At 46.5% G+C, this 13,228-nt stretch overlaps 1 protein-coding gene across 10 annotated transcripts in view; it reads right to left on the bottom strand.

The window, feature by feature from the left end:
• WDR64 (WD repeat domain 64) overlaps window positions 1-13,228 on the bottom strand; it is a 249,732-nt gene that overhangs the window by 194,517 nt on the left and 41,987 nt on the right. For 8 of the 10 annotated variants that reach the window (XR_004538666.1, XR_004538667.1, XM_033935909.1 and 5 more), the window contains one exon: window positions 11,424-11,529. The exons of the other annotated variants lie outside the window; for them this stretch is intronic. Coding sequence is in view for 6 of the 8 variants with exons in the window: in XM_033935909.1 (XP_033791800.1) it covers window positions 11,424-11,529 (106 nt within the window). In the remaining 2 variants the exon portion in view is untranslated. The remainder of the gene's footprint in view (window positions 1-11,423; window positions 11,530-13,228) is intronic. 10 annotated transcript variants of the gene reach the window in all.

Here is a 13,228-nt window from a genome sequence, read left to right as displayed (position 1 = left end):
ATATTCAGTGCCATGTTTAATCTGTACGATGGAGCTATGATTTGAGTTATATAGTATATTTATGCAGAAAGCCAGTCTAGGAATATGTATCAAAAACTTTTTGGATAGGTAGTTTGTTTAATTGTACCTTGATTTGTAGCATTGGAATACCATGTATATTCATTAGGGATATCCTGAAACCCTGGGCTAGCTGCAGCTCTAGAGGACTGAAATTGACAAGCCTGGCCTAACTATTCAACTGCATTATACAGGTAAGTGTCAATGAAAACCCGGGTATCACCCAGTCAGTGAGACTTATCCGAGTAAGAGCCCTCTAGTAGAGGATGAGATGGTGACAAAATTCATTACTGTTCCTGTCCCCGCAGGTAACCGTGGGGAATCCATCCCACGTTATTCTTTAGAGTCTATCTCAACCTCGGTGCTTCTACACCAGCATTCTTCAATGCAAGGCTTGAGGGTCAGTGTCTGGGCCCATTCATACAGATGTGCCCTCTCTGTATGTAGTGAGACGGTCACGCTATCATGTTTTCTGCACAGGGCCCTATCTGCTGGAATAAGCTACCATTTGATTTTAGAAAAACCTCTGCTGTACTACAGTTCAGGAAAGGGCTTAAAATTGTATTGTTTTCGGGCACTTTCTAAATCTGAAGTAGTGTACGATATGCCAGCTGTCAGTCTTCAGTAAAGCAGGAGAAGGCAGAAAGTTGTATTGCTGCAGGGATAGTTTTTATGATTTTATTTGTCTCTGGAATTTTGTTAGGTTGAAAATTGTTATTTGTATGTCCTCTTGTATTTTGGATGTCTTTTGTAATCCATGTAGAACTGTAGGATATGCGGAATATACATTTTTACATAAATAAAACAAAATAAAAAAACTCCAGTAGTTCTCTGTGCTAGGCCTCTGCACACTCAAAGTGACTTCCCAAATACCTTTTCCAAGGCTTCAATCCACTCAGCATCTTCTTTCCTTGAATAGAACACTAGAAAATTCTGGCTCTTTCAATTCAAGAAGAAAAAGTTAGTTGGAGACTTTAGGTCAATATACAAATTAGCCACTCTCCATAAACCAGCCTTATGCAAAACTAGTTTCCTGTAGCCTCTTCCAAACTATTTTGTGGGGATAACCTTTCAAAGACTTCTCTTTTCCAAATAGCACAACTTTGAATTGAGCCTTTTTTTCTGAACACTAGAACTCCACACCTTGAACAGGACAACACTCTCTATAATCTTACGGTCCTGTCCACCACCAGAACAAGAGTCTAAAAGGTAGGTACCTTCAGACATCCTTTTCTATGCTTCCAGGTCAAGTTTTTAGTGGCAGTGGTTGCGACTGCTACTTCAGGCCCATTCTGTCTACTTCAAGGAGTGCTTTTAAAGGTCTATAATTTCTAGACTCTACCCCCTAAGCTACTTCCCCGCCCCCCCTCATCTATAGGAATGCCTGTCTCCTCCCCTTCCATTTAGGACAGGGCTTTTCTTAGTTTTACTCTACCCTTTCTTTAAAAGACAATACCCCCTTGCCTCCCTCCTTCCCTGGGAGGACCCTTGTCTGTCAAATCATTAAAAGGAAACAATTATTTTGTCCCTTTATGCTTTTACAAGGAAAAAGAGATCCATAGCTCCCCCCTGTGGCCACTCCAAGCAAGGACATCACCATTGCCTATTATACCGTGTCTCAAAAAACATAGATTTGTTTAATTTACACCCTTTATACTACTACTACTACTATTTATTATTTTATACCTCAAAAAGGAATACAGATTTCAATTAAACAAAAGTATTATGGTTAGGAACATGTAATTCTCATTATTATACTTGGAGTTCATAAACTTTTTCCTAGGACTGAATGTTGGTAAAAGATTCCCTGCTGCCACCAACCACAGATTTTCAAAGGCAATCTCCTTGGAGAATCTGTCTTTGAAAAAACAGCTTGCAGGCCTAAGAATACAAAGCTGGCAAAACACAGCAGGGAAGCTGGAAATTGGCCTCCCCATCTATAACACTGCAGAATTTATAGGACTCATCAAAAGACATTTCAAAGAAGCCATGCTAACTAATTCAATACTGTGAGGTGCTTTTTCAGCAAAATCTAGATGCCTAATTAGAGTTACATAGTTTGATCTTGCAGGAAGAACATTTCTCCTCTCATAGGAGCTATAGTATATTGAGTTTCTTTATTTCTAATGACTGATATTTACACTGGATGAACTAATTGATCTCCTTGTAAGCAGTTACAGCTTCTATTCTGCAGATCCTAGTGCACAGCATTGCACAGTGAGTAGCAGGCTGACAGCCTGGTAGATCGATTTGGGGGGCTCCTTAAAATTGTTTTTTGATGGTTTCTACAGTTAGTGCTAGGTTCCCCCACCTCTAAAATCTCAAAATTGCTATTTTTTATTTTTCTGTGTGGCTTCTATGAGCCATTTTTGGTGCTGAAATTGCTGCGGCAGTGGCCATCTTGAATTTCGCAATTTGAAATTAAAAGAGTCTATGTGGGATGGACTCCTCAGGTCAGGATAGTTTGTAACTATATGTGAAACTAACATATCTCTGGAATTGTAAATGTAAGATGAACTATCTAAAAGTTAAAAATCCTCACTCTCTGATTGCTAAATTAGGATGAAAAACTGTATTAGATGAATATCACTATAGCCTGTACTGCCTTAGTTTCTGTCTCTCATTTTCAATTATTATGTATGTTATCATGTAACCTGGTCTGAGCTCTCTGGAGAGGACGGGATATAAAACAAATTAAATAAATAAATAATTTAAAACATTCATGATTAAAACAGAAAAGGGCAATATTCAGTTTGCTTAACTAAGCTCATTGGCTGATTTTCACAGTTAGGCATTTATGTTTAGCCACCTAAGTGTGGTACAGAAATAGCAGACCTAATCTGACCTCTGAGATTTAAAGAAATTTTCAAATGCAATACTGTGTGGTTGAAACTTATCCTAATATCATCAGATATGTTTTAACTGGTGATTCGTATGTGCTCAGGGCCTGGATTATGATTTCATTCCCTTCCTGTTTGTTAAAAATTATTTAAAAATGTATTCATTAGCTAAGTGCAGTACTTGGAGAGCCCCCCCAGGAAAGAGACTTGGAAGTACTGGTCGACAAATCAATGAAGCCGTCTGCGCAATGTGCGGTGGCGTCGAAAAGGGTGAACAGAAACATAGAAAAAAGCAGCAGAATAGGGCTTTAGCCCACCAAGTCTGCCCATTCCAAGTATCCCCTCCCCTGAATTTACTCCCTTAAAGATCCCATGTGAGTATCCCATTTTCTCTTAAAATCCGTCACGCTGCTGGCCTTTATCACCTGGAGTGGGAGTCTGTTCCAATGATCCACTACTCTTTCGGTGAAGAAGTACTTCCTGGAGTCGCCATGAAACTTCCCTCCCCTGATTTTCAGCAGATGCCCTCTGGTGGTCGAGGGTCCCATGAGCCAGAAGATATCATTTTCTGACTCGATGCGTCCCGTGATGTACTTATATGTTTCAATCATATCTCCCCGTTCTCTTCTTTCCTCAAGTGAGTACAGCCGCAATTTTTTAAATCTTTCTTCATACGTGAGATCCTTGAGCCCCAAGACCATCCTGGTGGCCGTTCGCTGAACCGACTCGATTCTCAGCACGTCCTTTCGGTAGTGTGGTCTCCAAAACTGAACACAGTACTCCAAGTGAGGCCTCACCATGGCTCTGTACAACGGCATCATAACTTCAGGTCTCCTGCTGACGAAACCTCTGCGGATACACCCCATCATTTGTCTTGCCCTGGAGGAAGCCTTCTCCACTTGATTGGCAACCTTCATGTCCTCACTAATGATCACCCCTAGGTCGCGTTCCACCGTGGTCCTAACCAAGGTCTCACCATTTAGTACATAAGTTCTACGCGGGTTTCTCTTACCCAGGTGCATTATGCTAGGAATGATTAAGAAGGGGGATCACAAACAGATCGGAGAAAGTTATCATGCCGCTGTAATGGGTCATGGTACACCCCCCACCTGGAATACTGCGTCAAGCACTGGTCGCCGTACATGAAGAAGGACACGGTTCTACTCAAAAGGGTCCAGAGAAGAGCAACTAAAATGGTTAAGGGGCTGGAGGAGTTGCCATACAGTGAGAGATTAGAGAAACTGGGCCTCTTCTCCCTTGAAAAGAGGAGACTGAGAGGGAACATGATCTAAACATTCAAGATAATGAAGGGAATAGACATAGTAGATAAAGACAGATTGTTCACCCTTTCCAAGGTAGAGAAAACGAGAGGGCACTCTCTAAAGTTAAAACAAACGTAAGGAAGTTTTCTTCACCCAGAGAGTGGTAGAAAACTGGAACGCTCTTCCGGAGGCTTTTATAGGGGAAAACACCCTCCAGAGATTCAAAGCAAAGTTAGACAAGTTTGTACTGAACCAGAACGTACACAGGTAAGGCTAGTCTCAGTTAGGGCACTGGTGAGCGGACTGCTGGGCACGATGGACCACTGGTCTGACCCAGCAGTGGCAATTCTTATGTTCTTAACAACAACATTTCTGGATCCGTCTCTTCCTTATAATCAGTGGCATAGTAAGGGGGGTGCAGACTGTTCTGGGCACCATGTCGGTGGGGGCCCTGGCACCTCTCCACCCTGCCCCACCATGCCATGCTCGTGCCATCCCTCCCCCTATCCTATACCCCTGTATTATCTTCACTGTTGCTCGTGCTAGCTAGAGTTCTGCACGGGAACGGGGATCACGGGAATCCCCCCTAACCCACGGGGATGGAAGGCTTTGGAAGCAGGGTTGGTCTATCTATATACAGTGGTGCCTCGCACAGCGAACGCTGCACACAACGAACTTCATGTCATGATTCATACAACGAACTTCGTTTCACACAACGAAGTCGCCCGAGCTTCCACGATCGCTGCCGATGTATTGCATCCTTCCGCGCAGGCACTGCAGGCAGTCGTTAGTCACTGCGCTTAACTTAAGCACGTATCGCGGCAATCGTTCTTCATTACGAATTAAATCACGCACGCACGCACGTATCACGGCAGTCGTCCTTTTAAGATAAACTCAATATTTTTTATATATCATGGCTTCTAAAAAAAGCAGGAAGGTGATTTCTGTTGAAATGAAACGGGAAATAATTAGAAGGAGTGAATATGGGGTAAAACAGTGTGACCTCGTCAAAGAGTTTGGCCTCAGCAAGACCACCATTTTCACCATTTTGACAAATTTATCTTTTTTTATGTCATCTTAGCATATTTTATGCTGCAGAACGAATAATTTTTTTTAACATGTATTGTTATGGGAAAACGCGTTTCACATAACGAACTTTTCGCATAACAAACTTGCTCCTGGAACGAATTACCGTATTTTCGCGGATATAACGCGCGCGTTATACGTGATTTTACGTACCGCGCATACCCCTCGCGCGTTATATGCCTGAGCGCGGTATACAAAAGTTTTTAAACATAGTTCCCACCCCGCCCGACGCCCGATTCACCCCCCCAGCAGGACCGCTCGCACCCCCACCCCGAACGACCGCTCGCACGCGCTCCCACCCGCACCCGCATCCACGATCGGAGCAAGAGGGAGCCCAAGCCCTCTTGCCCGGCCGACTCCCCGACGTCCGATACATCCCCCCCCCGGCAGGACCACTCGCACCCTCACCCCGAAGGACCGCCGACTCCCCAACAATATCGGGCCAGGAGGGAGCCCAAACCCTCCTGGCCACGGCGACCCCCTAACCCCACCCCGCACTACATTACGGGCAGGAGGGATCCCAGGCCCTCCTGCCCTCGACGCAAACCCCCCTCCCTCCAACGACCGCCCCCCCCCCAAGAACCTCCGCCCGTCCCCCAGCCGACCCGCGACCCCCCTGGCCGACCCCCACGACACCCCCACCCGCCTTCCCCGTACCTTTGTGTAGTTGGGCCAGAAGGGAGCCCAAACCCTCCTGGCCACGGCGACCCCCTAACCCCACCCCGCACTACATTACGGGCAGGAGGGATCCCAGGCCCTCCTGCCCTCGACGCAAACCCCCCTCCCCCCCAGCCGACCCGCGACCCCCCTGGCCGACCCCCACGACCCCCCCACCCCCCTTCCCCGTACCTTTGGAAGTTGGCCGGACAGACGGGAGCCAAACCCGCCTGTCCGGCAGGCAGCCAACGAAGGAATGAGGCCGGATTGGCCCATCCGTCCTAAAGCTCCGCCTACTGGTGGGGCCTAAGGCGCGTGGGCCAATCAGAATAGGCCCTGGAGCCTTAGGTCCCACCTTGGGGCGCGGCCTGAGGCACATGGGCCAAACCCGACCATGTGTCTCAGGCCGCGCCCCCAGGTGGGACCTAAGGCTCCAGGGCCTATTCTGATTGGCCCACGCGCCTTAGGCCCCACCAGTAGGCGGAGCTTTAGGACGGATGGGCCAATCCGGCCTCATTCCTTCGTTGGCTGCCTGCCGGACAGGCGGGTTTGGCTCCCGTCTGTCCGGCCAACTTCCAAAGGTACGGGGAAGGGAGTGGGGGGGTCGTGGGGGTCGGCCAGGGGGGTCGCGGGTCGGCTGGGGGGAGGGGGGTTTGCGTCAAGGGCAGGAGGGCCTGGGATCCCTCCTGCCCGTAATGTAGTGCGGGGTGGGGTTAGGGGGTCGCCGTGGCCAGGAGGGTTTGGGCTCCCTTCTGGCCCAACTACACAAAGGTACGGGGAAGGCGGGTGGGGGTGTCGTGGGGGTCGGCCAGGGGGGTCGCGGGTCGGCTGGGGGACGGGCGGAGGTTCTTGGGGGGGGGGCGGTCGTTGGGGGGAGGGGGTTTGCGTCGAGGGCAGGAGGGCCTGGGATCCCTCCTGCCCGTAATGTAGTGCGGGGTGGGGTTAGGAGGTCGCCGTGGCCAGGAGGGTTTGGGCTCCCTCCTGGCCCGATATTGTTGGGGAGTCGGCGGTCCTTCGGGGTGAGGGTGCGAGTGGTCCTGCCGGGGGGGGGATGTATCGGACGTCGGGGGGGGGGGCATCAGGCTTTCAGGATGGGGACAGACCTTCAAGGGGGGACAGGACTTCAAGGGAGGACAGTGCACGGAAGTCAGGGGGGGTGAACGGAGAGTCGGGCAGCATGCGCGTTATATGCCTGAGCGCGGTATAGAAAAGTTTTTGTACATATCATCGTGATTTCTGCGCGCTATACCCCTGTGCGCGTTTTACAATGGTGCGCGTTATATCCGCGAAAATACGGTAAATAAAATCGGAGGTATGTGTGTGTGTGTGTATGTATGTGCCGCGATCACGCAAAAACGGCTTGACCGATTTGAACGAACCTTGGTATGCAGATCCCTCACTACCTGGGGTGATATGTTCTGGGGATCTCGCGGCCCACCTGCACACGTGGGCGGAGCTACAAACAGAAAATCAGATTTCACCCATTCATGTCAATGGAAAAAATGTAAAAAGCTGCCATTCTCACAGTAATTCCAACTATAAAACACTTTCAATGAGTTTGTATGTTCTAACTGTGTTTGTAACTGTTTCCTTCATGCACCCCAGTTCATAATGTTATTACATTACATGAGTACTCACATATGCTGAACTAGGAACACAGGTTCCATTCTGAACCGGGAAAAAACTGCATGGAGTTTCTTTTCAACCTGAGTTTCCACATATTGAGTTGTTTAAATCAATACTGAAACTTTTGGATGCCACTTATTCCAACAGATGTTCCTTTTCAGTTTAAGAGATTGCAAATTCCAGTGAGACTTGCATTCTCTATCACAATCAACAAATCACAGGGACAGACTATTACATACTGTGGAGTGGATTTAAGATCCCCCTGTTTTTCCCATGGACAACTCTATGTTGCTTGATCAAGGGTGGGTTCACCCAAGAATTTATATGTTCTTGCTCCTGGAGGTGAAACTAAAAATGTTGTTTATAATCAAGTTTTGTGTTAGTTGTATTGTATTCATTTTGTCAAATATTTCACATTATAATTTGAATATTCTACTTTTGATAAAGCTGTAAAAATATAATTTCATTCACCACTATAAAGTATCTTTATTTCAATCCATTTACTGTGTTATTGCTATAATTAAATACCCGTGCAACGCCGGGGCATCAGCTAGTATAATATAATGGACACGTCAGCCTTAGTAAAAGAGGGGGGTTTATAAGTTAATTACCTGAACAGAAAACAAAAAAAGGGTTCCACCAAAGAGATTCCACAAGGAAAACAGCAGCGCAAACACAAAAGAAACTGTGGAATTGATGATCTGGTCAGAAGTAATTGCTGCTTTTTATGGGGACGGGCGGGGATGGAGGTAATTCTTTGCGGGGATGGTTGGGGACAGAGAGGATCCTGGCAGGATCATGCCTTTCCCAACTGAGTCCCAAACCTGTCCTGGAGGAACCCCAACCAGTTAGGTTTACAGCATACCCACAATGAATATTCATGAGATTGATTTGCATATACTGCCTCCTTGGTATGCAAATCTATCACTTGCGTATCCTGAATACATGACTGAGGATCCCCTCCCAAAACAGGTTTGGGTACCCCTGAATAGGTTTGTTATATTCGTCCCATAAGACATACCCTTATTTCCACCCACTTTTTTGAGGGGAAAAAAGTGTGTCTTATGGAGCGAAAAATACGGTAAATATACACGAGAGGGATAACTCCATTCTGGTTTCCAATGGGATCTATGGTTTTGCAAACTGAAAGCTGCCATTTCATCCATTTCAAGTACAGGGAGTTCTTTTTCTTCTATCCAGACTTTTAAAATAACTTTCTTCACCAGCAATACTGTTTCTGGCACAAATTTATATTTGTCTAATAGAAATCTCTCTTCCTCCAAAAGCAGTTTACCATAATCTCAATCTACATCAACTTGTAGAACCTCCTCTATTATTTTTCTTCTTTTCTTTCTCCTTTTCATTACTTCTCCCCCCCCCCCCTTTATTATGTATTTAAAGCAAACTGAAACCCACCTTTTTGATATATAATAATAATAATAAAAATTTATTTTCTTGTATACCGCCCAATCAGTAGTTCTGGGCGGTTCACAACAGGAGAATACTGAGACATTTCAGGAAATGGTACAGTTTCATAGAACACACTATCTACGTACAATCTAAAATTATATAATAAAAGTAATACAATTGTTAGAAACATTCAAGTACAATATTAAAAATTATTAAAAAATTAAAACATACTATGACAATAAGAATAGAAACAAAAGACCTCATTTAAATATAGCTTTCAATCCTTATCCCTGCTCCTCTGCCCTCCACCCCAGCCCGCTGATTAACCGTTCCTCTTTACTGTATCCATGACATCCTGTTTGTCTGTCTTACCTGTTTACATTGTAAGCTCTTCCGAGCAGGGACTGTTTTCTTACTCTTTGTGACTTTGTGCAGCGCTTCATGCGTCTGGTAGTGCTATAGAAATAATTATTGCTGACTGGCTAAGTTTAGCAGCCAGATTAGGCCATATAAATAGCAGGCTGCTATTAACTTAACTGGCCAGCGCTGAATATTGATTTAACTGGTTAATTTAACGCCGGCCAAAAACCGCCCAGATATTTAATGCCAATCACTAGAAATGGCCCAGCTTTGAATAGCTGGGCTGCCTCCCGCAGTCTGAATATTGGCTCCTAAAAGACTAGTCAATGTACCTGTTGAGACTAATGAAGAAGTGAAATGATTGAAATTTAGAATTTATATGCTAATTTATTCTCTGTACTTATCTCTTATAATAAATCTCCTGTATATAGTACTCCTCCCCCTTTTTGATTTGTGTCTAAATTATCATTGGGATTCTGTGTTATGGTAATGTGAATAATTACTATATTTCTTTCCTTAATCTGGTAATTCTTATTAATACAATATTATATTGTACAATGTTTATAAAAGTTATAAAAAAATGAAAAAATAAAATCGTACAAGTGGCTTTTAAAAACCAGGCCGATCATTGCATTTTTTCCAGCCATCATACAATTAAGTTGTGGGTTTTTTTGGCAGAGGATGTTGCCACTTAGTATAAATGGGTCTAAAGGTGTTTTGGACAAATTCATAGCGATCAAAAAGGCACAGGGATCATCACCTCTTATATCTGGGAATGTACAGCCAAAAATGGATCTTCCAGTTACTTCCGAGTGACTCAGATCAGTCACTGCCAGAAACAGAACACTGGGCTCAGTGGACTGCTAATCTGGCCCAGCATGGCATTTCTTATGTTCTTTAGCCGAGAGAGAATCTTCTGGATAAAACTGCTAAAAAGACCTTGAAACAAGTTGTCTAAACTGGCCTCAGTATCCAAGCACTGCCGACTGCAGGAGTTAGAGCTATGCAGTGGTGTAGTGAGGATAGGAGGTGCCCAGGGCTATGGCACCCCACTCTCTCTCATATCCGTGCCCCCGCTCCCTCATCTCCACCCCCACTCCCCACCCCACACTTGCGCCCTCCCTTCCCCCAAACCTCGTTAAATCTTTGCCAGTGCAAGTAGCTTCTCCGGCCTGCTGCTCAAGCCAGCGTTGGCTTTCCCTCTTATGTAACTTCCTGGAACCATGACCAGGAAGTGATTTCAGAGGGGGAGCCAGGCCAGCGTGAGCAGCAGGCCTGAGAAGTTGTTTATGCTGGCAAATATTTAAAGAGGTACGGGGTGGAAGGAAGGGTGCGAGTGTGACGTGGGGGTATGGAGAGGTGCCAGCTCCCCCATCAAGATTGCGCCTAGGGTGGTTGACCCACCTCCATCCCCCTACTTCGCCACTGGAGCTATTGGCCCCATAGTGGCTATTGGCAGCTAAATATCAGGGCCCATGTGTAGATGCCGTTTTGAAATCTATGCACAGCATTTCAAGGGATAATATAACCAAAGAGAAAGTGGGGGCAAATTTCAGAGAATGCATTTTCCCAGTCCAATGTTCAAAGCAAAGGGATGTGCATAACTTTTGCTCTGATTTTGGATGCAAAGATCTGAGTAAACTATCCAAACTTTGCATCAGTACAAGTAATTTGCCCTTTTACTTACCGATACTCAGTGATTGTCTGCTCTTGCTGTTTGTCTGATATAGGAACAGCGGTATGCAGTTGTACAAGCCTGATAAAAGATTTTTGTCGGCAGTATGATTCTGTTTCCTATTAAAGATTTAAAATACCAGTTGCACTCGGTCAGAGGGGGGCCAAGTAGGAGATTGGTTAGGTTTCTTTTTCTATTTTTACTAGTTTTTCTGGGTAAGAGGAGATAAATTTTGGTGGCTGGGGGTTCTTTCTTAGCTGTCTCGGGGAGGGAAGGAGGGAGGGGGTTTAACTGTGGGGAGGTTTCTATGGGATTTTCGGGCTGGGGGTATTGCTTCTAGCTTATGGAGTTCTTGTTGCTGTTTTCCTGCTGTTTGCATTGTTCAGTTTTGAGTGTTCAGTCTGTAATTATGCAACATTTAAATAAAGAATTTAAAAAAAAAATAAATACCAGTTGCATTCTCAACTCTCTCTCGTTTAGAAACCATGAACACTGAGTTCTCTTCATTCATTTGGAAGTCAAGGATGTTTTCTTCCGTTTGGAAATATCCAAAAAGCTAAAAGCAAATAAATAATTTAAGTTATGCATTTTAATAACAAATTCAGCAAAGAGGTAACAAAAAAATAACAGATATTCTACATTTTTATAAGAATAATAAAATATATACATTTTAAAAAATTAAAGATAATTCCTCTTCATTGGACTAGTTTAACACATTGCTTGACTAGCTTTTAGGAATTAACACTGCCTTCATCTGATCCACATTGAATGATATGGGAACTATCAGTGGCATAGTAAGGGGGCGGAGCATCACAGGTGCCATCTTGGCAGAGACACTGGCATCTCTATTCTAGTGTTTACTTATGAAGGGAATTTTAAAAAAATAAAGTATAATTCGGAATCTCTCGTGGCAGACCTGGAATCTCTTCAGCGCACATCACTGTGCTGTGGCACACAGTTTGAGGGACACTGGAATAGCATGTAGCTAGAATATTAACATGTTTGCCCACTCATCGTTGCTGGCATTCAGGACATTTATGCAAGTGCTTGCAAAGAAGAGCCCGAGAGCCCTCGTCTCGATGGGCAGCGGTAACGCAGGGATAGAAGGCCTGCGGCGCCTCCCATGGGGACGAGCGTGCTGCGCAGGGGCCGGGCGTAAGGGGTAGAGGAGGTGGCTGAGTGGTGGGCAGGTTTTCTCGCTGCGGGGCGGCCTCCTGATTGGAGAGGCGTGGGGGCAACATCGGCCGGAGCTGATAAAGCTGGGACCTCGGAGGATCCAGTGTCTTCCTGGGTCCTCCGAGGTGGCTTTTTCCCCGGTGAGCAGCGCACATGGCGTCCGCAGGGGCACCTGGTGGGGCTGTTGACTCCCTTAGCAAAAATGAGCAGGTGGGACTCGGGCAGAGTGAGGAGATTGGCCGGCCGGCCGGCACGCCGTGCTAAAATGGCAGCGTTGTCTGCTTTAGTTGTGTCGGGGGCGGGTCTAGGTAAGGTCAGCCGCAGAGGGCAGGGAGTTGGTGCGGGGCCTGTGGAGCCAATTCCTGTGATGCGGGGCAGGAGGAGAGCATCCACTCGGTGTCCCCAAGTTCCTGCCGGCCATATTACAGGAAGGTTGGCTGGGAGGCCCTCCAGTCTGCCTGTCTTAGCTGGCAGGCTACATAGGGCTGAGCAGGATTCTCGGTCTGAGCTGCTCCCTCATGCTGCTGGAGGGAGGGATGCTTCTGGTATTGAGGGTGTCCACAGGGGGGCTGTGGGGGAGTAGAAGGGGGTAGTCTGTGGGCCCTATGGGTGCAGCCCCCACCTGGGTGTTAATCTCTGGGGACCTATATGGGGGGTTCCCCCTTGGCTGTATAGTGGCTCCTCTTCCGGCCCGTCGCTTCCCTGGGACTCAGAGCAAGGTGCAAGTTGGCAGCCTGGGCCGGCCCTGGGACTCGATGCTGGGACCAGGGGTGTTTGGGGTCCTGGGGTGCAGGGGAGAGGGGGAGTTTTGATGCCTGCTCCTTTGTCTGGTTTTTCTTTTCAGGTGCCGGATGCTGGTGTGGACACTGCAGCAACAGAGCAAAGGCTGAAACGGGGATGAGCGGACCAAGGAAGATCTCTGGGAGTCATGGCGCAGTACGGACCTGTCGAGGCTGTGCTGGTGATGCTCCGGAGCCTACGTTGGAGCATGCGGCTGCAATGGACGGCGCCGTAGATATGCAGGCTGGTGTTCCCACAGCATCATTGATGGGTAATATGGCTCCTGTGGCTGCTGTCGG

Source organism: Geotrypetes seraphini, chromosome 3, assembly GCF_902459505.1.
Source record: "Geotrypetes seraphini chromosome 3, aGeoSer1.1, whole genome shotgun sequence".
Lineage (NCBI taxonomy): Eukaryota > Metazoa > Chordata > Amphibia > Gymnophiona > Dermophiidae > Geotrypetes > Geotrypetes seraphini.
This window is presented reverse-complemented; position numbering and strand designations above follow the sequence as displayed.